The 24,925-nt window shown below is 43.1% G+C and overlaps 1 protein-coding gene across 1 annotated transcript; it reads left to right on the top strand.

The window, feature by feature from the left end:
- The first annotated feature begins 348 nt into the window (after positions 1-348).
- On the top strand, positions 349-24,622 carry LOC311106131 (dual specificity mitogen-activated protein kinase kinase 6-like). The gene is made up of 12 exons (XM_084148452.1): positions 349-702; positions 9,164-9,233; positions 9,816-9,864; positions 10,683-10,796; positions 11,558-11,677; positions 12,867-12,983; positions 13,481-13,532; positions 13,786-13,913; positions 17,686-17,763; positions 18,164-18,303; positions 23,755-23,800; positions 24,094-24,622. Exons 1-12 carry the CDS (start codon positions 684-686, stop codon positions 24,169-24,171), a joined length of 1,011 nt encoding a protein of 336 aa, XP_084004578.1. The 5' UTR covers positions 349-683; the 3' UTR covers positions 24,172-24,622.
- The last annotated feature ends 303 nt before the right edge of the window (positions 24,623-24,925 follow it).

The raw sequence follows: 24,925 nt of genomic DNA, 5'->3' as shown, positions 1-24,925 counted from the left end.
GTATGGTATAAATTAAGCTTTAATCAATAACAAACAAGGTAGGCCTATCAAAATGAATTTCACATGCCTTGTATGGGGATATCGCTCTGAAATCAAAATGTTTTGAAGCCATTGAAAACCACAAATTATACAATTACATTCTTGGAATTTGTATATATTTTTTTCAATCATGATTTGTTCCATGAACGTCTGGGACATGTCCACACCTGTTGGCAATGACAGCAGAGACTACGTATCCCACAACTATGTAAACCAGGGCAGGAAAGACGTCATAACGCATTTGACGCTCGAGCCTTTAGATTGGTCGAGTTCGTTTTGCATAGCCCGGTGCCCCGGGTCAGCGAGTTTACTCATTTTAGACCATTCCATTGGTCCTGAAAAAAATCTCTACACACCCGGGGCACCGGGCCATGCAAAACTAACTCGACCACTTCTTTCGCGACCTAAAAAGTGTAACGTTTGGTATTGTATCGAGTTAAATTCGCTGTCATTCATATTTGTGCTTTCGGTTTATAACTTTTTAACAAGAAGCCCTGCAACACGGAGACAAACTAACGCAACTTGCATGAAGATTGAAACAGACTTGCATCGAAGTTGCAGGAGAGCGGGGTAGATGCAGGGAGGGAGGGAGGGAGTAAAAAGTATTTGTGCTTCCCCTCCCCCTCATCAAAGCAAAGGGGGAAATGTCTCTTTCTAAAGGAGGTAAGAATTCTTTCGTTTTACTCACAATAGTGTTAATCGTGCAACAAGATTGAGTTTCCGACAAATGCATTACTGGAAGTCAGGGTTATGTATTGAGTCATTGCATTATTGACCTTTTTAAAATATCGGTTCGTTTCCTGCTTAACTAACGTTAGGGTCTGCCCTTGTACAAAGTTGCTAACTTCAGCTAACTACATTTTAGTACAAGTTGTACTGTGGTGCCCCAATGCATTTATCTGTAACCTGGTTAGAAACCATAACATTATGTGGTTGTTTCCTGTCAATTCTTGGAAATTGAAACAATTGTTTATGGACAAGCGATAACGTTGCTAACGTTAGCTAGCTAGTTAGGCTACTTGGGGCTGCAAGTTGCAACTGTTGCTTGCTAGTTACCTACTTACCTAGTGAACTAATGTTACATATATCATTGTCTATTCGACCAAACGAAAAGTGTGTAGCTAGCCACACCGGTATCGATGTAACGTTAGCTATATCGCGTGCGTTATTTTATTGGGAGCACGCATGCCATGCCTCGCGACTTGTCGTTTGATGGGAAAACATGAGTCATGTATTTCTTCCGACAACGTTACTTAGTCTAATATTAGCGTGTGTGTGTTCATATTGTCTCCCACGCATTCTTTCAATAGTTTTTCACTTATATTTGTCTGTCACATATTTCCTGCAAAGCAATGCCAACAAACGCCTGACCTATCATACAGTTGGTCTCCCTCTGACACTAAGTTATCAGTTATGTGATGTGTAGCTAGCTAGCAACAGCCAGGCAATGTTGAATAAAAAACACCAGGTGGAAAATAAATCAAGGCCCTCCTCCTACCTCGCACATGGGGATATTATGTTGATGATGTGAATTTACATTTCATGTTCACAGCGTGGTATTATGCTACACGAGCGTTTGTCCCGGGGATCCCAAGGGGTGCACATTTTGGGTTTTGCCTTAACGCTAACGTAACACAGCTGATTCAAAATGTCAACTCATTATCAAACATCGATTATTTGAATCAGCTGTGTAGTGCTCGGGCAAACAGCAAAACATGCACCCCTTGATGTCCCCAGCAGTGCTGGGCTACACAATCCTACTGGCATTACCATGGCTAGGAGAGGCCTGCTCACTGACTGTATGCTGTACAGGAGCTATCCCAGGCAGCCCCTCTATAGCCTAGCTACCCGAATGCATGTGTTGACTTGTACTTCCAGTGACTTCTGCAGTCTGTCTTTGTTGACAGCCTGTAACAGTCTGCGGTTGTACAGCTGCTACACTGGTGTGCTATGCTGACATTATTGGTGCTCACCTTCCTTTCGGGAGCAGCAATGGCCTGTTTGCTTATAGTAAAAGTGTAGGATGAACCCTGGGTTTTCCATTGTGTATGGACTTTTCTTGACCACTGTAGCCAGTTTCACTTTGTTTGAGGTATTGGGTGGAGTAGGCCTAAGTGCTTTGCAATGCTTGTTTGTTCATTTCAAGTTGCTGTTGCTTAAGGAGGTTTTACAACAAATAATGCACTCTTCTACAATGGTATTTGCCCTGCCCACACAAGAAACGTCAGCTGCAATGTGAGACATTTTCAAGCAACCCATTCAGAGCTAGCAGAGGTGACAGACCATGAAAGTGAGGTCTTTTTTTTTTTACATTTACCTTTTAGTAATTTAGCAGACACTCTTATCCAGACCAATTTACAGACAGTGCTAGCTCCTGGAGTTGAAACCAAGGCTTTAGCACAGTGGGTTAACACAGTCTGACCTGTGTGCCTTCTGACTGGCAGCCTGTCCCATCCTGGACACGGATTAAGCCTAGTTCTGGATTAAAAATACATCTCAATGGTTTATCTCCACTGAAAGTGCATTGTAGTCCAGGACTAGGCTTAGAGGTAAACTCGGCAATGCACAAAGTATTTTATTCGTATCCCCATTAGCTGTTGCTGAAGCAGCAGCTACTCTTCCTGGGGTCCACAAAAACATGACATAATCCAGAACATCAATAGACAAGAACAGCTCAACGACTGAACTACACACATTTTTAAATAAAAACAATAGAACCCCAAAAAGGTCCTACTGACAGTTACACACATTACTGAGTTACCGCACATCAGTACAGGTACCTATGCCTAAGAGTTATTTGGATCAGACAGGGGAGAGGCATTGTGATGTGTGGTTTGCTTGAGTCATTTGAGATGGAAATGAGTTCTACACAGCAATATTGGGCCGATTTCCGCAACAACTAAGAACGGTGAAGCACAAGGCTAAACTTCTCTGCTGTTTTGGTCCCGTACCTACCACGTTGTAGCAGTGTGAAGCAAACCCATGCACAGAAATACTGTGTGACAGTGAGAGAGCACTGATGCTCATCCAGAGTGAAAAATAACCTGTTACTTGGAAGATTAATCTTTGCCGGTGTAAACGGGTCGAGTGCCTGTACCCCACTGTGATGGTGGTTCGCGACCCAGCTATTCACGTCGTCATCCAATGGGCTGTCCAAGAATTCAGTGTTCATCTTCACACAGAAGATACAGCATACCTTGTACAGGAGTCTTCAAACCAGTGCACCTGTCTGTGACTAAAGCCGGGGTGTGGTTATTTTCCTCTACAAGGTACTGAATCACCTGTAACATGATATGCACACACACCACAGCTACGGCTGTAGCTGGATTAGTCAGCATCAATTATTTAATTTTACCGCCTAGGCCTATAGGCTATTTTTGTGCATGGTTCAGGTCGTTGAGGGAATGCTTCCTTTGAAATCTTTGAAAGAAAGCTGCTGTATTGCTCGAGTTGAGTCACGTCCAAGCTCAAGAATCGCAGAGGTTCAATTCTCGATGGCTGACGCGCTCCTTCATTCCATCTTGTGAATTGAATGAGAAATAAAGTTGATTTTGGTTACATACGGCCTCGACTATAGACCACTGGTTATTTTTACAACGATTTACAACGCGCTCTGTGTAGCAGGTAGAACGTCACATTGGCACGACCTTGATGGCAAAGCAACGCGTTTAGTGGCGCTGAAGTGTAAGCCCACTGTCTATAACGAAAGGGTTGTAGTGCAGCAAGCTTATTAGGCTGGGTTTAGGGTTCGGGTGGATGCATGTACCAGGGGTTCAGAAAGCTGAAGGAGAGCTATGCCCAATGACATCATGTTTCCCAAAGAATCTCGCTGACAGCTGTTCAGAAAGGATGAGTCTTGTTTGGTCGGCAGTCATCCTCTCTTACCTGGTCACAGGCAGTAGAGGGGAGTGCACACTTGCCCCTACCCCCAAACCCTGAGAAAGTTACCACAGTAGGCATCATCCATATGGGCTGCCGTTTGTAACATGATAACTTCCAACTTGTTTTCGGCGACGTCAGACATTCCCACAAAAAAAGTGTTGGACACTGCAAAGTCCCATACCTGAAATGCTTAGAGTTGTAGGATTTTTAATAGCTCCCTCGTTGATATGAGGCCCGATGTAGGCCTAGCTGTCAACTAGTCAAATATGTGACCTCAGACGCTCAAGGTATATGTCAGGGAGTTCAGCTGAAACAGAGTGCCGCGTAAGATCCGTTCCTGCCATGCATTTTAGCTATGCGTTGCGAGCTAAGGGCGATATTTAGCCGACCAAAATAGTTTCTTGCCTTTAAATTTTTTTGGCCTGTAGATCAGCTTTAACATTGCAGATAGATTGTGGCTTCTAACAATGTAATTGTCTGCATCATTTCCAATCCCCCATATTTATTTTTTGGGGAAAAATAATAATATATAGAACAAAATATAACAACAATGTCATTGATTTTACTGAATTACAGTTCATATGAGGAAATCAATCAATTAGGGCCTAATAAATGTATTTAAATTGACTGGGAATACAGATATGCGTCTGTTGGTCACAGATTCCCCCCCAAAAAAATGGGCCTCAGGATCTCACCACTGTATTTTTGTGCATTCAAATTTTCCTTCGATAAAATGCAATTGTTCGTTGTCCGTAGCTTATGCCTGCCCATACCATGACCTCCCCACCATCATGGGACACTATGTTCACACCGTTGACATCAGCAAACCGCTCACCCACACAACGCCATACACGTGGTCTGCGGTTGTGAGGCCAGTTGGACGTACTGTCAAATTTTCTAATACAACGTTGGAGGGGGCTTATGGTAGAGAAATTAACATTAAATTGTCTGGCAACAGCTCTGGTGGACATTCCTGCAGAGCGCATGCCAATTGCATGCTCCCTCAACATGAGACATCTGTGGCATTGTGTTGAGTGACACAACTGCACATTTTAGTGGCCTTTTATTGTCCCCAGCACAAGGTGCACCTGTGTAATGATCATGCACTTTAGTCAGCTTGGATTATATTGACAAAGGAGAAATGCTCACTAACGGGGATGTAAACAAATTTGTGCACAACATTTTAGAGAATAAGCTTTTTGTGCATATGGAACATTTCTGTGATCTTTTATTTTAGCTCATGAAACATGGGACCAACACTTTACATGTTGCGTTTATATTTTTGTTCAGTGTATTTTAAATATTAAAAAAAATATATATATATATTTTTTCTTCTTTATTATTTTCCCCTAACCCTAACATCCCTCCCCTAATTGGAGTAAACAAATGGACAACAATACCTATGCCTCTGCTTCCAGCTTATACATACTATATACATTTTACGGACACAGTATATTTTATATTAGTTATCTTTTGTTTGATTTTAGTCCCAGCCTTCAGCGGTCTAAGGCACTGCATCTCAGTGCTTGAGGCGTCACTACAGATCCCCTGGTGGAATTCCAGGCTGTATCACAACCGGCCGTGATTGGGAGTCCCGTAGGGCGGCGCACAATTGGCCCAGCGTCGTCCGGGTTTGGCCGGTGTAGGCCGTCATTGTAAATAAGAATTTGTTCTTAACTGACTTGCCTAGTTAATTAAAGGTCAAATAAAAATAAAATCCTCAACCCCTCCCATCGATCTCTGAAGACTATCCAGTTTGGATTTCTAGCTGCCATATGTTTTCCCACTGTGCTGTGATGTTTCACAAAAGTTCTGAACCTTTCTGTTTCTCATGGTCTCTACATATTGTAAATCAAAGATAAACATTTTTGTTAAGAGTATTATTATATTATTGATCGATTATACTATGACTTTTCAAATCACCCAGCAGTGCTATTTGTAGAGTTAGCGCCAAGTAAATGTTGTAATTTTTCAGCCATTCCTGAACCTGCGACCAAAAACAAGCTACATATGGGCAGTACCAAAACAAGTGATCTAATGATTGTCTCTTCGCAGCAAAATCTGCAGAGCTGGGATGGTTGTATCCCCCATATATACGTGTGTGTATATATAACATTGGTTGCAAGAATTCTGTATAATCATTTAAATGGAAAAACTTGTACGTTTTGAATCCGGCATCGTTTTGTGTATCAGTTCATAAACCATGTGCCATGGAATCGGTACATCGAATCTCCTCCCAACTATTTTGCAACCTGTATGGCGCAGCTGTCCATTTTTTGGTCCTTAAATGAAACTGGTTTACTTTTTTATTTATCACAATTTTCTTTAGCCAATGTTGGTCTTTAATGCCGACAGACAAGTTCCTTACCTTCTCCCTCTTCCACTTGCCGCCTCCATTTTTGCGGTAATGCTACAATTAGTTGGTTGTCATTTTGAATAGAGCAGACATTTCCATATATATTTTTTAACTGCTTGTGTGACATAATTCCACCAGTCCTATTTATATCATTTACAAAGATTATACCGTAACAGTTTTTTATCTCCAAATGTAAAAAATAAAAAAATCTATTAGTATATTTGATTTTAACCATAATATTTGTTGTAATATTTGTTCTGTCTTTTCTGGTGGATGAAACTGAAATTGCAACCAGCTTTCTATGGCTTGTTTCAAAAATAGCGATTGTTTGGAGATTTCATTTCAAATAACCGAAAGTGAGAGGTTGTAATCTGAAATGAAGGGGAAAAAAGCAATTTCTTGCCATGATACTTCAGTTGGGACAAAGGCTGTTTTTACACTGTTGTTCTAGGTCATTTTAGGAAGGGAGCTTCATGAAATGGATTTCCATGGCCGAGCAGCCGCACACAAGCCTAAGATCACCATTGGCAATTCCAAGCGTCAGCTGGAATGGTGTAAAGCTCGCCGCCACTGGAATTTAGAGCAGTGAAAACGCGTTCTCTGGAGTGATGAATCACGCTTCACCATCTGACAGTCCGACGGACTAATCTGGGTTTGGCAGATGCCAGGAGAATGCTACCTGCCCGACTGCATAGTGCCAACTGTAAAGTTTGGTGGAGGAGGAATAATTGTCTGGGGCTGTTTTTCATTGTTCGGGTTAGGCCCCTTAGTTCCAGTGAAGGAAAATCTTAACGCTACAGCATCTAGACGATTCTGTGCTTCCAACTTTGTGGCAACAGTTTGGGGAAGGCCCTTTCCTGTTTCAGCATGACAATGCCTCCGTGCACAAAGCAAGGTCCATACAGAAATGGTTTGTCGAGATTGGTGTGGAAGAACTTGACTGGCCTGCACAGAGCCTCGACCTCAACTCCGTTGAACACCTTTGGGATGAATTGGAACACCAACTGCGAGCCAGGCGTAATCACCCAACATCAGTGCCGGACCTCACTAATGCTCTTGTGGCTAGCTGAATGGAAGTAGGTCACCGCAGCAATGTTCCAACATCTAGTGGAAAGCCTTCCTAGAAGAGTGGAGGCTGTTATAGCAGCAAATGGGGGACCAACTCCGTATTAATGCCCATGATTTTGGAATGAGCAGGTTTCCACATACTTTTGGTCATGTAGTGTATCTCTGAGCCAAGTTGTGAAGGTGCTTCCTTTTCCCCTTCCTTGCCTAATGGCCTGTCTGGGTTAGAGGGAACATCATGTCCAGGTCAATGACAGGTGTACAGGACAAACATGTACCAGGATGCATCTCAATCGTCTCAAGTGTCATCCTCCTCCCCTTGTGTCCTTTCCAACACAGATCTTAAAACAGAGAGCAGAGCCTGTAATTGGCTACCTGCCAATGTGGCTGGTGCAGAAGACAAATGCAGGGGTCGCTTTAGAGTTCAGAAATCTGCGTTTTCAAAACGCAGACCATCAAGAAGTCGGCTTTAAAAAATATATATAATTTCACCTGTTTTATATTGAAAGTCACATTATTTTGCTTCAATAGTGATCAGAGGCGTGCAACTATAGTTTTCCTTTACAGAAAATACATTAGTCCAACACATTCGGCAGAAAATAGCTTCATTCAACAGACGACAACAGAAGTGCAACGCTATTTGTCTAGCAGCCACACAAATAATGAAGCGTTCAATGAAAGCGTTCAATGAAAAGGCAAGGTATTTTTTTGCAAAAAACGATGCATGGCCATCATATTTCTAATGTTTATCATAGAAAGAATGTAGCCAGCTACATTTCCGAATGTTTTGCTTGAAGCTAATCGTGCATTTTACCAGAGAAAAATAAGCTACACCGTGAAAAGTACTGGAGAAAAAGTAGCTACACATCAGTCAGTCCTGTCTGCTGATAGAATGTCTGTTTGTGAATTCTCATCTGACTGGAGAAGTGCAACTAAAGCACAAAATTAGTCTGAGCAAAAATTCCAGCATTTAAATGTGCGTTTTACAAAACGCAGCAAGATATTTCTTATGCGTTTCATAATTTTTTGTCTGCGTGAAATTGCAGAATTCTGCATTTAACATGACCCCTGCAAATGTATCTGCCAATACCTGGGAGAAATCAACATGCCTCAGGCCCCGGATGAGAGCAGATCCTAAATATCTTTCTGCTGTATCACTTCCACTCATCCGATGTTGTGATCAGGAGAGTCTGAATTTACACCGGCAAGGCCCCATTGCCCTAGCCTGGATGAGAAGTCCCCACTTGTTGCTTGTGCACAGTGTTTATGAATGCACTGTAGTGTGCATTTCACACAGGGAGAGGTCTCTGGTCTCCAGTGTGTAGGCAGGAGCAGACCTACTGCAGGAGATAACGAGTCACTTTTCAGTGAGTATTCTTCTGATTATGGTTGAGACTTTGGTTGAGACAAACCAAAGCAGTCAAATTGTGTGCGGCGCTGCTTGTACAACAGTAGGGTTAGAAAAAACAGAGGGTTAATGAATGAGGTCATATGTTTCTGCCTTCTTCGTTCCAATTATGAGCCAGTCATTCACCTGTTTCCTATTGTTAAGCAATCACTGGGTAGATAACAAATCCAGCTGTACAGTCAGTAACACATGTTACAGTACGAGTCGGAAGTCCCCACCAAAAACGGAACAACTCCCCCCACCACCACCCCACTGAAAATCAAAACCAAGCATTCTCACAACACATGGTTCACCTGGGGGTTTCTCTGGTCTGGTTTATTGAAAGTGAGAATTGACAGGTCATGGTACAGATAGGTTTTCTGAAAGGACTAGGCTAGGCTAATCTCTCCTCTCCCCATCCTCTCCTCTCATAGGGAAGAAGAAGAACCCAGGCCTCAAGCTCTCCAAAGAGGTCTTTGAGCAGCCCCCACCTGCACCCCCAGTGTAAGGCTTCTTCTGTCATTGGTTGGCCGGATTCCAGGTTGTCTTTTTCGTGGTCACGCTGTGCATCTCAGATGATTGCTAAATCATATTAATGTGGTTCCTGAGATGGTCGGCAACACTTCTCCAGATATTGTGAGATCTGTGCAGCACGACTCCAAAAAAGATGCCCTGGATATTAGCCACTGCTGTGTGTGTGTGTGTGTGTCACAAACGTCATGATGACCTCTGTGCAGATTATGTATTTTGTTTTAATTTCTTAATAATGGTGAAGAAGAAAACCACTGATGCCAGAGAGAAACTAACAAAAGAAACAGGGAGAGTGTGCTGAAGAGGTAGTTGTACTGTAATAGACGATGAGGTTATGGTTTTGGTTTCATATGCCATATGTCATTACCTGACTCTCCTTTTTCACAAAAAGCCTAAACTATACGACCCAGGATTTAAATGGCATCTTGTGAAAGTACAGTGACACAGTGTGATGTTCAATAAGAGCATTAGTCGTTTCTGTTAACACTTTGATATCGATGTCACATTTTAAACGAATGCATGGTGTTAATCCCACTACCTATCCTCTCTCCTCAGCCCCCCTCGAGATCTGGATTCGAAAGCCTGTGTTACCATTGGAGAGAAGGTAAGGAAGGGAAGAATGTGGTGTTCAGGCTGTAGTACTTCAGTTTCTATCACCTTTGTGGTTTTACCTGGGTCATGATCATTAGACACCAAACGGACGAAAATGGACTGAAACAGGAAGGGACTACCTGGGGTGTATTCATTATGCCGATTATGTTGGAAAACATTTCTTAAACGGAATGAAACGGGGACAGACCTTCCTGAATCTGTCCAATAGAAACTCATGTTTTAGTTGCAAAACATAATTTTCTCAACTGTTTGGACTAATGATTACACCCCTGGGCTTGTCCTATAAGAAGCGCTTATTTTCGTTTTGTGATGCTAAGGTTTTTGAAAACGTTTTCTGTTGCATGCCCTAATAAACACGACCCTAGCGTTTTCTCTAATGCATTTACTGGTTGACTTTGATGTGACTGATAGACTTCTCACACTGCATCTCAAGACAAACATGACGATGACCTCTGTGCAGATGATGTATTTGTTTTAATTTCTGAATAATCCTGATGAAAGAAACCACTGATGCCAGAGAGAAACTAACCAAAACAAAAAAACAGGGAGAGTGTGCTGAAGAGGTACTGTAATCGACGATAAGCATATGGTTTTGGTGTCAAAATGCTGATGTCATTACCTGACTCATCTGACAGAAATCCTAAACTATACCACCCAGGTTTACCTGGACTTGTCCAATAAGAAACGCTTATTTTTGTTTTCTGTTGTCCTAATGAACACGACTCTGGGGTTTTCTCTAATGCATGTATTGGTTGACCTTGATGTGATTGGCTGATAGACTTCTCTCTCCACTGTTTCTCTCCTGGCCAGAACTTTGTTGTGAAGGCAGATGACTTGGAGCAGATCGGGGAGCTTGGGAGAGGAGCGTATGGCGTGGTGGACAAGATGAGACATGTGCCCAGTGGCCTTATCATGGCCGTCAAGGTGGGTGGAGTGCTCCAGTGTGCATGTTTAGTGCGCAAATGTTGTGTAACGTTGCAGATAGAAATGCTATGAATAGAGACAACATGGTTCCTTGTTCTACATGTCAGAGGCATGTTTGTTCTACATAGCATGTTTCTATCTGAATGTTCCAAAATGTTGTATTCTGCTGAACGCGCGTGGTCCCAGTCCTCAAAAGTCAACAGGCATTTTAGATGTATATATCTGAGATGTTTATTAGATATTTGTGTGCGTGTGCGTGTCACATATAAAGACAAACCACACAGCTCTATCTCGGCGTCAACACTCCTGCCCAACAAAGATCTGTGCTGTTTTGACAACTCCTATGGTCATTGTCAAGACAAACGTGACAATGAATGACCTCTGTGCAGATGATGCATTTGTTTTAATTTCTGAATAATCCTGATGAAAGAAACCACTGATGCCAGAGAGAAACTAACCAGGGAGAATGTGCTGAAGAGGTAGTTTAACAGTAATAGATGACTGTATGGTTTTGTGTCGTATGCAGATGTCATACCAAATTCAACGTTTATTTACACTGGGATGTCGTACACTTTAACAAGTGAGCCCTGAACTATATTCAAAATACACACATTAAATACATACATTATGGAAGAGCTAATTGGTGTTTCTGTGAGTCTTCCATTCAAATTGCCGTGGTCTGAGCTGAGGGGCTTTGTTCCTTCTAGTGATTGTATTTCTGTGGCTAGTCCTGATGGTCCGTGTCCTCCCTCCCTCCCCAGAGGATCCGGGCAACAGTGAACACCCTGGAGCAGAAGAGACTGCTGATGGACCTGGACATCTCCATGAGGACCGTGGACTGCTTCTTCACGGTCACCTTCTACGGCGCTCTCTTCAGAGAGGTCAGCTCTCTGTAGCACATAGACTGGGTTTACCTGAACACTGTCACTCAGCACCACATCTGTAGCACATAGACTGGGTTTGCAGAGGCAGCCCAACTATTACATTTTGCCAATTTATTGGCAAAAGATCTGATTGGTCAAAATACCAATTATTGGCAAAAGATCAGAATTGGGCTACTTGTGTAAACGCAGCCATAGACTGGGCACCGTCAAATTAACTCTTGTTCAGATTGTTGTCAAACTACGATGAGGAGTTATCTGGACTTCATCTTAATTGGTCAAACAAATCTGTCCTCGTCTCATTCCCTTCATCAACTGGTTAGAAAACACTTAACAGGTTGTTACGTTCCCCAGCAAGAAAACCAAAAATTGTCACTCAAACAGAAACGGGAACTAGCAGAGTCACTGACGACAACCAAAAGGAAACAGGTGGGGTTTTAAGAGGGGTTCTAAAAGACACTCATGGTGTCCACTGAAAGTTGACTAGCAACAACAACTGGGACCTAAGACACCCATCATGAGTGCCCACAAAATTTCCCCAAAAGAGGCAAACAAAATAAAAACCCGCACCAAAAGACAGGAAGCAACCCAAAAAGTGGAGCAAAATTAAAAGAGGGATGTTTTTCTAGAAATCAAATGGGGAGAGCCAACTAAAGGGGTTGACCCTCCACATTTCTCCAGACAACTGGAGCACTGGGCCAGCACAGGTCAAACACCTTCCGAGTAACGAGATGGACAAGCCAGCACAGGTGTAACTCATACTCACTAACGAGGTGACGCCCTACGTGCTAACGTGCTATACGTGCTAAAAGTCCAACCTCAAAACATACATAGAAAAACCAAAACCTTTAACAAGGTGAAAACGTTATGGTGGAAACCCATCGCTAGGCTGGCTTTCTCTTGGCCCTCAAATACATTTTCATTTCGGGTGCGTTTTCAAACTACGATTAAAAGTAGTCTCCTCCGTATTAATCATGGAAGGACTTATTTGCTTTTTTTTTACTGTGTTTTTGTGTGTCACAATGACCTCAGTGCAGATTTATATATTTGTTTTAATTTCTGAATAATCCAATAAAATGTGATTTGAAGGAAATCACTGATGCCAGAGAAACTAAACAAACAACAACAAAGAAACCAGTCTGAGTGTTCTAAAGAGGTACAGTAATGGGTGATGTCTCTGCGTTGCCAGGGTGATGTGTGGATCTGCATGGAGCTGATGGACACGTCTCTGGATAAGTTCTACAAGCAAGTGATAGATAAAGGCATGACCATCCCTGAAGACATTTTGGGGAAGATCAGTGTAGCGGTGAGTGGACACCTGGGTCGTGTTCATCAGGGCACGCAACATGGAAAACATTAAAAAAACGCTTTGCAACCAAAAACAAAAATGAGTATTTTCTTATTGGACCAGGTCCATGTAGTCCCTCCCTGTTTCAGTTCGTATTTATTCTGTTTGGTGCCTAATGAGCACAACACTGCAGGGTTACTGAATTAATGCTTATAGCTACAGTATAACATGACTATGACTTCTGTGCAGATGATGTATTTTGTTTTAATTTCTGAATAATCCTGATGAGAGAAACCACTGATGCCAGAGAGAAACTAAACAGAACAAAAAAACTGGGAGAATACTGAAGTACACTTTCATATTGATATTATTTATATTGTAAAAAAAAATAAAAAAAATTGTACACACCACGTTGGTGTGACACTGTATTAGGACCAGTCACACAGCTAGTCCTGTTCCCTCAGGTTATGTCATTAAAATCCAGTGTGTGTAACTGCTTCTGTCTCTCTCTCCAGATCGTCAAGGCTTTGGAGCATCTGCATAACAAACTTTCAGTGATACACAGAGGTAAATGAAGGACAAGACTGTTATCCCACTGAGCTAAAGCCAAGTCAAACAAATTTAGCTTGGGGAGCTGGGAGCTAACACACGTCTTCAGGTCTCGGGCACGGTTCCTCATCACTCAATCACCTCCTTTACCCATGCTGATCTGGAATGTGACTTTATTTTCTTTGTATTCCACCACGTTTGGGGGGACTAAACTATTCATTATTATTACAAAGATTCTTTATTTTTGTAAATATGTCCCTTCTTTGTGCAGATGTGAAACCGTCCAACGTGCTGATCAACACACAGGGTCAGGTGAAGATGTGTGACTTTGGCATCAGCGGCCACCTGGTGGACTCTGTGGCCAAGACCATGGACGCCGGCTGCAAGCCCTACATGGCGGTGAGTTGGAATGGGGAGAGAGGTGGGTGAGCTCTGACACCTTCTCGGCCGTGTTCAGTAGGCACCGGGGTTTTGGTTAGCCGGTAATAGCCGGCTTTTGGTTAATTATTTTTTTTTAAATCCAAAACATTGCAGAGGGACAATTGTCCGGGAGAAGAAAAAAAATCCCATAGCAAAATAATACTTTTTAGCCTATTTATTTATGGAAATACCAGTCGATGTAAAAGCATTTGACCGGTCATGCTTACAGTGCATTCGTAAAGTATTCAGACCCCTTCCCGTTTTCCACATTTTGTTATGTTACAGCCTGATTTTAAAATGGACTCAATTCATTTTTTTCCCTCATTGGTCTACACATAATACCCCATAATGACAAATCGAAAACAGGTTTTTAGAAATGTTTGCAAATGTATTACAAATAAAAAACAGATACCTTAATTACATAAGCATTCAGACCCTTTGCTATGAGACTCGAAATTGAGCTCAGGTGCCTCCTGTTTCCATTGATCATCCTTGAGTCCACTCGTGGTAAATTGCGCTTCCCATTTGCCATTTATATATGCGACGGTATAGGTAGGCATCAGTGCGTCACACACCACTTTGTAATGAGCTGGAGGCAGTATGCATGTTGAAAACATACTTACATGTAATTGTTTGAAACCTGAACGTTTTACTGCATATTATGAGAAGTCTTACCTTCCTTACAAGTAAAATCCGAACATAGAAACGTGGAGGCAATTATTTTATAAGGACTTCCATTTGCCATTGAAACCAGTAGCATATTTCTCGCATGTTCTATTGGTTTTCAAATCAACTTTCTTTCATTGTCCAGTAGCCAAAGGCACAATCCTAGTCATATTAGAAACCCATTCTAGTTGTTGCATCTTTAGTTCTCCCCTCTCTAAATTGTTTGTGCGGTGCGCATTTGACAACAGGGTTTTCATGCTAATTGCATTTTCAAACGAACAGCCGCGTGTAGCTTTCTGCCTTGTGCTCATTGCTGCGCTAATAATGTGAAGAAATAATCATTTATCAACATTTTAAGTTAACATTCTGATCTGTTGCATCAGCCTTGTTGTTTTTTTATGTAGCCTAGGCCTACTGGTTGTATGAATTTGGAATCCTTCGTCCCACAACTGTCCCAGAGTCTGTTTGGAATAGGCTATTTCTTTCTCGCACAGAATGATAAGCTGACCAATAGAATAGGTCAACTTTTCTACTATGCGGGATAATAGATTGACATAGGCTAGTGATTTTGCTGTTAGTTTCTCGTCTTGTTAGCTGAGGAGAAGTAATGTAACAGTTATTCTAAGATCTTCAAAGTGCGCATCAGAATTCGGTAAGAAGGACGCACGCCGTTGCATCTTTGATGTTCTTTTAAGATGAATAACCATAATCTAAATGTGATTTCGGTGGGTGGACGCCCTAAAATGCGTACATTTCGTAAGTGTGTACATTTCATGTCTGTTAAATTAAAGTGCTGCCGGTCAAATGTCCTGCGTAACCCTGGTAGGCACCATATGGGAAACGTTTTAGAGAAGTTTGACACGGAATAAATGAAATGAAATGTCCATATTGGACAAGTTAATGTGGTACTACCTCTTACGTACCGACTGAACACGACCCTGGGTGCAGTCATGGGTTAGGCAGATTCCTTTTTCGTGGTCAAGCTGTGCTTGCTATATCATGTTGATGTGGTTCATTTACATTTTACATTTACGTCATTTAGCAGACGCTCTTATCCAGAGCGACTTACAAATTGGTGCATTCACCCTATAGCCAGTGGGATAACCACTTTACAATTTTTTTTTGTTTTTTTTGGGGGGGGTAGAAGGATTACTTTATCCTATCCCAGGTATTCCTTAAAGAGGTGGGGTTTCAAATGTCTCCGGAAGGTGGTGAGTGACTCCTGGCGTCATGAGGGAGCTTGTTCCACCATTGGGGTGCCAGAGCAGCGAACAGTTTTGACTGGGCTGAGCGGGAACTATGCTTCCGCAGAGGAAGGGGAGCCAGCAGGCCAGAGGTGGATGAACGCAATGCCCTCGTTTGGGTGTAGGGACTGATCAGAGCCTGAAGGTACGGAGGTGCCGTTCCCCTCACAGCTCCATAGGCAAGCACCATGGTCTTGTAACAGATGCGAGCTTCAACTGGAAGCCAGTGGAGTGTGCGGAGGAGCGGGGTGACGTGAGAGAACTTGGGAAGGTTGAACACCAGACGGGCTGCGGCATTCTGGATGAGTTGTAGGGGTTTAATGGCACAGGCAGGGAGCCCAGCCAACAGCGAGTTGCAGTAATCCAGACGGGAGATGACAAGTGCCTGGATTAGGACCTGTGCCGCTTCCTGTGTAAGGCAGGGTCGTACTCTCCGAATGTTGTAGAGCATGAACCTACAGGATCGGGTCACCGCCTTGATGTTAGCGGAGAACGACAGGGTGTTGTCCAGGGTCACGCCAAGGCTCTTCGCACTCTGGGAGGAGGACACAACGGAGTTGTCAACCGTGATGGCGAGATCATGGAACGGGCAGTCCTTCCCCGGGAGGAAGAGCAGCTCCGTCTTGCCAAGGTTCAGCTTGAGGTGGTGATCCGTCATCCATACTGATATGTCTGCCAGACATGCAGAGATGCGATTCGCCACCTGGTTATCAGAAGGGGGAAAGGAGAAGATTAGTTGTGTATCGTCAGCGTAGCAATGATAGGAGAGGCCATGTGAGGATATGACTTGGTGTATAGCGAGAATAGGAGAGGGCCTAGAACTGAGCCCTGGGGGACACCAGTGGTGAGAGCACGTGGTGCGGAGACAGCTTCTCGCCACGCCACTTGGTAGGAGCGACCGGTCAGGTAGGACGCAATCCAAGAGTGAGCCGCGCCGGAGATGCCCAGCTTGGAGAGGGTGGAGAGGAGGATCTGATGGTTCACAGTATCAAAGGCAGCAGACAGGTCTAGAAGGACAAGAGCAGAGGAGAGAGAGTTAGCTTTAGCAGTGCGGAGAGCCTCCGTGACACAGAGAAGAGCAGTCTCAGTTGAATGACCAGTCCTGAAACCTGACTGGTTTGGATCAAGAAGGTCATTCTGAGAGAGATGGCAAGAGAGTTGGCTAAAGACGGCACGCTCAATAGTTTTGGAAAGAAAAGAAAGAAGGGATACTGGTCTGTAGTTGTTGACATCAGAGGGATCGAGTGTTGGTTTTTTGAGAAGGGGTGCAACTCTCGCTCTCTTGAAGACGGAAGGGACATAGCCAGCGGTCAAGGATGAGTTGATCATCGAGGTGAGGTAGGGGAGAAGGTCACCGGAGATGGTCTGGAGAAGAGAGGAGGGGATAGGGTTAAGCGGGCAGGTTGTTGGGCGGCCTGCAGTCACAAGTCGCAAGATTTTATCTGGAGAGAGAGGTTCCTGAGATGCTAAAAGTGATTATGACCTCTGTGTTTTAATTTCTGAATAATCCTGATGAAAGAAACAACTTATGCCAGAGAGAAACTAAACTGAACAAAAAAACATGGAGCTTGTGCTGAAGAGGTAGTTGAACAGCGATAGTGAGTAGGAACGGGAAGAGAAAGAGAGGTGGCTCTTACACCGTCTGGGCCACATTCAGTAGGCACCACATGGAAAACGTCTAACACAACAAAAATACTTAACACGACCCATTCAGCTCCCAATTAAATAGGATTGGTGCTGGTTGTGTTGACCTCATTGTTATATGTTATTGTGCTATTCTTATCCTATGTTATGGCGCTGATGTCAATGTAATGGTGGTCATAGTGTTTTCTCTGTTTCAGCCAGAACGGATAAACCCTGACCTCAACCAGAAAGGCTACAGCGTCAAGTCAGACATCTGGAGTCTAGGAATCACAATGGTGAGTCACAGACATGATTGGGACCAAATCTTGGATTGAGATGACGTAAACTGTGCATTAACGTCAAATTACATCCATTCATCTCAAATCGGCAATCTACCAGAAACAACCACACCAATTCTATCAACAGCAGGGTCATGTTCATTAGGCACCAAACAGAAGAAAATGGGACTGAAACGGGGAGGGGCTACCTGAATTGATGTTATTGTATTCTGTTGCAACATTAGTTTTACGGTGTACCCTAATGAATACAACCCTGGTCTGAGTGATGATTCTACTGTGTTGTCTCGTGTGACGATAAATACCAGGCTCCATAGTTGAAAGATGAGCTCCTGCCTGCTTCTCTCTGTGGGTTAACAAACCTCTGTCATTCTGTCTGGTCTTCTCCCCCCTGCCCCAGATTGAGCTGGCCATTTTGAAGTTCCCCTACGACTCGTGGGGTACACCCTTCCAGCAACTGAAGCAGGTAGTGGATGAGCCCTCTCCACAGCTGCCCTCGGACCGCTTCTCCCCTGAGTTTGTGGACTTCAGCTCCCAATGGTGAGCCCATCTCTCTCTCCCTGTGTGCGTTCCAAATGGCACCCTCTTCCCTATATAGTATGGATGGGCATGAGCACTCGAACAGACGTCAAAACGTGCTTTTTAACCAGAGATCCATTTTATTTTTATATATATATATATATATATATATACTGTAAAACTATTTGGTGGAATGGTTCCACACTGAAAATATACAAAAACATTAATTTAAAAAAGACAACGAGCTGTATTTTCATCAGAATCATTTAAGCCTAAACCTACTAAACCAAACTGATGTCGTGGCTGTAATTCATCACTGTGCGCAGTGTTCAATGTGGAATTGTTAATCCGTTCAGAAAATTCCAAAGAACAGGCAGAGTAACCTAAATCGAAAGTCTGTAGGCCTATATCGTAAAGCCAGATTTTGGTTTGTAACCCTGAAGAAATTGTATTTCAACGTGCCAAACTAAGCCCCGTTTCAAATTATCACTCTTTGAGAATAACTGTTCCAGAGGCCATCACTTATCACTTCGCACTGGCAACATTTTTCATTTGGAAAAATATTCTGTTCTGTTTTATTGTGTTATATTATATCATGTTTTTTGCGGTAAAATAGGTGTCTTGACTGATAAGTGCTCAGGAAATTACCGTATTTTCCGCACTATAAGGCGCACTTTCAATGAATGGCCTATTTTAGAACTGTTTTCATATATAGGGCGCACCGGATTATAAGGCGCATAGAATAGAAGATACTGCAGTCAAACGTTTGACGGGGGTTGCGTTATGCATCCACTAGATGGAGCTGTGCTAAAGGGAATGTCAACAAAACAGTCAGATAAAGTCAAACTTTATTAAGCGTTCTGACAACAATTTTGGGGTCTTTATACACACACAAGTGGTGTGGGACTGTGAGTAAGCACAGTACCGGTGTTTACTGACTACGGTAGCCGTAATGCTGCATGCGGTGCGGCTTTGTAGTTTACCAGTCGTACTGAAACATTTCATTATTATTAAATTGGTTTTATTGGTTTTTCATACTGAAACATTTTGACAGAGCGCCTTGAGCGCCGTGTACAACCAGTATGGATCAACCAATTAACCAATTGATCCATATATAAGGCGCTCCGGATTATAAGGCACACTGTCGTTTTTTTTAGAAAATTAAAGGCTTTTAAGTGCGCCTTATAGTGCGGAAAATACGGTAACAAAACAAGGCTATGCCATTGCAAAGCCATAGGCTTGTACAAGCAAGCGCCACTGCTGAGGTTACTACCTTTTTGAAGATTGTGTTCCACAATATAATATAACCAGTTGATATTATTGTTTCAAGAAATGAATCTTAAATGGCAATAGTTTTTTTTTTTATTGAGTGTGTGTATGTGTACAGTGGGGAGAACAAGTATTTGATACACTGCCGATTTTGCAGGTTTTCCTACTTACAAAGCATGTAGAGGTCTGTAATTTTTATCATAGGTACACTTCAACTGTGAGAGACGGAATCTAAAACAAAAATCCAGAAAATCACATTGTATGATTTTAAAGTAATTGATTTGCATTTTATTGCATGACAGAAGTATTTGATACATCAGAAAAGCAGAACTTAATATTTGGTACAGAAACCTTTGTTTGCAATTACAGAGATCATACGTTTCCTGTAGGTCTTGACCAGGTTTGCACACACTGCAGCAGGAATTTTTGGATTTTGACTTCTCCAGATCCTTCAGGTTTCGGGGCTGTTGCTGGGCAATACAGACTTTCAGCTCCCTCCAAAGATTTTCTATTGGGTTCAGGTCTGGAGACTGGCTAGGCCACTCCAGGACCTTGAGATGCTTCTTACGGAGCCACTCCTTAGTTGTCCTGGCTGTGTGTTTCGGGTCGTTGTCATGCTGGAAGACCCAGCCACGACCCATCTTCAATGCTCTTACTGAGGGAAGGAGGTTGTTGGCCAAGATCTCGCGATACATGGCCCCATCCATCCTCCCCTCAATACGGTGCAGTCGTCCTGTCCCCTTTGCAGAAAAGCATCCCCAAAGAATGATGTTTCCACCTCCATGCTTCACGGTTGGGATGGTGTTCTTGGGGTTGTACTCATCCTTCTTCTTCCTCCAAACACGGTGAGTGGAGTTTAGACCAAAAAGCTTTATTTTTAGCTCATCAGACCACATGACCTTCTCCCATTCCTCCTCTGGATCATCCAGATGGTCATTGGCAAACTTCAGACGGGCCTGGACATGCGCTGGCTTGAGCAGGGGGACCTTGCGTGCGCTGCAGGATTTTAATCCATGACGGCGTAGTGTGTTACTAATGGTTTTCTTTGAGACTGTGGTCCCAGCTCTCTTCAGGTCATTGACCAGGTCCTGCCATGTAGTTCTGGGCTGATCCCTCACCTTCCTCATGATCATTGATGCCCCACGAGGTGAGATCTTGCATGGAGCCCCAGACCGAGGGTGATTGACCGTCATCTTGAACTTCTTCCATTTTCTAATAATTGCGCCAACAGTTGTTGCCTTCTCACCAAGCTGCCTGCCTATTGTCCTGTAGCCCATCCCAGCCTTGTGCAGGTCTACAATTTTATCCCTGATGTCCTTACACAGCTCTCTGGTCTTGGCCGTTGTGGAGAGGTTGGAGTCTGTTTGATTGAATGTGTGGACAGGTGTCTTTTGTACAGGTAACGAGTTCAAACAGGTGCAGTTAATATAGGTAATGAGTGGAGAACAGGAGGGCTTCTTAAAGAAAAACTAACAGGTCTGTGAGAGCCAGTATTCTTACTGGTTGGTAGGTGATCAAATACTTATGTGATGCAATAAAATGCTAATTAATTACTTAAAAATCATACAATGTGATTTTCTGGATTTTATCTGGAAATTACAGACCTCTACATGCTTTGTAAGTAGGAAAACCTGCAAAATCGGCAGTGTATCAAATACTTGTTCTCCCCACTGTACATACAGTGGGGAAAAAAAGTATTTAGTCAGCCACCAATTGTGCAAGTTCTCCCACTAAAAAAGATGAGAGGCCTGTAATTTTCATCATAGGTACACGTCAACTATGACAGACAAAATGAGATTTTCTTCTCCAGAAAATGACATTGTAGGATTTTTAATGAATTTATTTGCAAATTATGTTGGAAAATAAGTATTTGGTCAATAACAAAAGTTTCTCAATACTTTGTTATATACCCTTTGTTGGCAATGACACAGGTCAAACGTTTTCTGTAAGTCTTCACAAGGTTTTCACACACTGTTGCTGGTATTTTGGCCCATTCCTCCATGCAGATCTCCTCTAGAGCAGTGATGTTTTGGGGCTGTCGCTGGGCAACACGGACTTTCAACTCCCTCCAAAGGTTTTCTATGGGGTTGAGATCTGGAGACTGGCTAGGCCACTCCAGGACCTTGAAATGCTTACTCCTTCGTTGCCCGGGCGGTGTGTTTGGGATCATTGTCATGCTGAAAGACCCAGCCACGTTTCATCTTCAATGCCCTTGCTGATGGAAGGAGGTTTTCACTCAAAATCTCACGATACATGGCCCCATTCATTCTTTCCTTTACACGGATCAGTCGTCCTGGTCCCTTTGCAGAAAATCAGCCCCAAAGCATGATGTTTCCACCCCCATGCTTCACAGTAGGTATGGTGTTCTTTGGATGCAACTCAGCATTCTTTGTCCTCCAAACACGACGAGTTGAGTTTTGACCAAAAAGTTCTATTTTGGTTTCATCTGACCATATGACATTCTCCCAATCCTCTTCTGGATCATCCAAATGCACTCTAGCAAACTTCAGACGGGCCTGGACATGTACTGGCTTAAGCAGGGGGACACGTCTGGCACTGCAGGATTTGTGTCCCTGGCGGTGTAGTGTGTTACTGATGGTAGGCTTTGTTACTTTGGTTCCAGCTCTCTGCAGGTCATTCACTAGGTCCCCCCGTGTGGTTCTGGGATTTTTGCTCACCGTTCTTGTGATCATTTTGACCCCACGGGGTGAGATCTTGCGTGGAGCTCCAGATCGAGGGAGATTATCAGTGGTCTTGTATGTCTTCCATTTCCTAATAATTGCTCCCACAGTTGATTTCTTCAAACCAAGCTGCTTACCTATTGCAGATTCAGTCTTCCCAGCCTGGTGCAGGTCTACAATTTTGTTTCTGGTGTCCTTTGACAGCTCTTTGGTCTTGGCCATAGTGGAATTTGGAGTGTGACTGTTTGAGGTTGTGGACAGGTGTCTTTTATACTGATAACAAGTTCAAACAGGTGCCATTAATACAGGTAACGAGTGGAGGACAGAGGAGCCTCTTAAAGAAGAAGTTACAGGTCTGTGAGAGCCAGAAATCTTGCTTGTTTGTAGGTGACCAAATACTTATTTTCCACCATAATTTGCAAATAAATTCATTAAAAATCCTACAATGTGATTTTCTGGATTTTTTTTCTTCTCAATTTGTCTGTCATAGTTGACGTGTACCTATGATGAAAATTACAGGCCTCTCTCATCTTTTTAAGTGGGAGAACTTGCACAATTGGTGGCTGACTAAATACTTTTTTCCCCCACTGCACGCACACACATTTTTTTCCAATGCGGGCCTTGCCCATGTGTTCTAAAAGTAGATTTCTTTACATTCTGAGTACGCTGAAAAAAAATCATGCGAGTACTCGGAACAGTGAAAGATGTTGAAATGACCATCCCTACTATTTAGTGCACTACCTTTGACCAGGATCTATAGGAGAAGAGTTTACGGCCCTGGTCAAAAGTAGTGCACTATATAGGGAATAGGGTGTCATCCTGGTCAAAAGTAGTGCACTAAATAGGGAATAGGGTGTTATTTGGGATGCTGCCTATCTGTGGCCTTACTGATGAGGCAGTGGAACCAAATACCACCAGGTGGCACTGCCCTGCTGTCCTCTCCCTGTGGGTCCCCTTCAGCCTGTGCATCTCTGACTGCTACAACATATGAATGTGGTTGGTGAGACTGATTGTGGGACTTCCTGGTTAAATAACTAAATAGAAACATTAAAGCCTTCTCCAGACGTAATCAGATCTGATTATCTGCCCAGTGTGAATGTGACCTGGAAAAATAGACTACCTGGAAATAAATCCACCTAAATCTTGGGGGACAATCCAGTTGTCCTGATCTAGTTCCACCTTGGCCCGCTCTATAAATGTATTCCTGTTGCTTTCATGTACTCTTTTGTGGTAAGTTTATCTGGTGTAAATGTGTTTTGGTGTACTTAGGGTTGCATAATTACAGCAACCTTCCCAGGTTGGAGGATTCTGGATTTCCTGCTTATTCCTTCCTGATTATGGGAATTTTAGGGAAGTTATCAGAATATTGCAACCTTATGTGTACTAAATCATAGGTTGAACCAGAGGACAGGATCCTCAAAGATGTTTAGATGTGTTGGGGGCTCTTACTAAAGGTGTATTGTAAGAAGTGTCCAGTATTGAGGTCTGTTTCTCAGTTCTTTGTTTTGTTTTGTCTCTGCAGCTTAAGAAAGAAACCCAACGAGAGACCCGCCTACACAGAATTAATGGTTGGTTTTAGATCCTCATAAGCATTTGTTTCTATCCGTGACCGGTGAATATGTTGTTTTTCTCTCTTCATTCATGCCGTCTTTGTAAAGGCTCACTTCCTGCTCCGTTTCCTCTGTCATGTGTCCACAAGAGGACAGGCTTACCCAAGTGATTAGTCAAACCATGATGATGATGATGTATTCTTGTATACACAACGCATGTTTAAATCCTGTGTGTAAATGTTTCTGTTGGACTACACTTATTTTAGGAGTTGTTGACTCATGGTGTTTTTCTCATGTATTTCTTTTTACAGCAACATCCCTTTTTCACCCTGCATGACTCCAAAGAAACGGACGTAGCCAGCTTTGTCAAGATCATCCTGGCAGACTGACACGCCCCTCCACCCACCAGGGTAGGAGGTAGGTGGGACTTCTCCACCCACCCACCAATCCCAGGCCTTTCAGAAAGCTCACTGGAAATGATCTGCCACACAACTCCAACTTTCTGTCCACCTACCTACCCCACAACAGAGGGGTTTTCCCGAAAGACTGACTACAGCTCACAGAGGCCATGTGGGAGAGCGCTTGTAATATGAACTCAAGATATTGATGTTGTCCACCCAAACTGGAGAGGGTCAACTCGCCCACGGATCCAACAACCCCTTCCCTTCCTCTACTCCTACAAACTGAACTGAATCAAACTCCTCACTGTACCAGTTTTCTGAATGGACAGTGTCAGCAGAAAGTAAATCTCTCGTTACACATACTGTATGTTCCTCACTCTGAATTACACAAAGAGAAAAATCGTTCGATAAAATGTGTACGTCTCTGTATAATTAATTGAAAAAATATATTTAGCATTTATGCCTTTATTTTTCTGATACAGTTTGTAATACTGTATATTTTCATCAAGTATGAATTAGCAAGGAAGTGTCTTTACTCTTTCTGAATCCTAGCATGAGGTGACCTACATTTCTCGTCTCACCTTCTGGTGATTGGTCGGTCAGTGACTGGACGGCAGCAGCTGTCTTCGGGCAGGGTTTGGGGAGGCTCTGGAGGGGTCAGACGAAGTAAGTTTCTTCTTGGGTAAAGTTCAAAGGTGAAAGCGTGACAGGGGGCCCTGGACAAAAGGAATTGCAAGTCCTA

The sequence above is a fragment of the Coregonus lavaretus genome (assembly GCF_964263955.1).
Source record: "Coregonus lavaretus genome assembly, chromosome: 2".
Classification (NCBI taxonomy): Eukaryota; Metazoa; Chordata; class Actinopteri; order Salmoniformes; family Salmonidae; genus Coregonus; species Coregonus lavaretus.
Note: the sequence above shows the minus strand (reverse complement) of the source record. Positions and strands in the feature narration are given on the sequence as shown.

Excerpts from the sequence above, each read along its gene's own strand:
- LOC311106131 (XM_084148452.1), top strand. Across the intron at positions 10,797-11,557 it reads GCCTTATCATGGCCGTCAAG|AGGATCCGGGCAACAGTGAA; the intron begins GTGGGTGGAGTG and ends CTCCCTCCCCAG. Across the intron at positions 17,764-18,163 it reads GGAGTCTAGGAATCACAATG|ATTGAGCTGGCCATTTTGAA; the intron begins GTGAGTCACAGA and ends CCCCTGCCCCAG.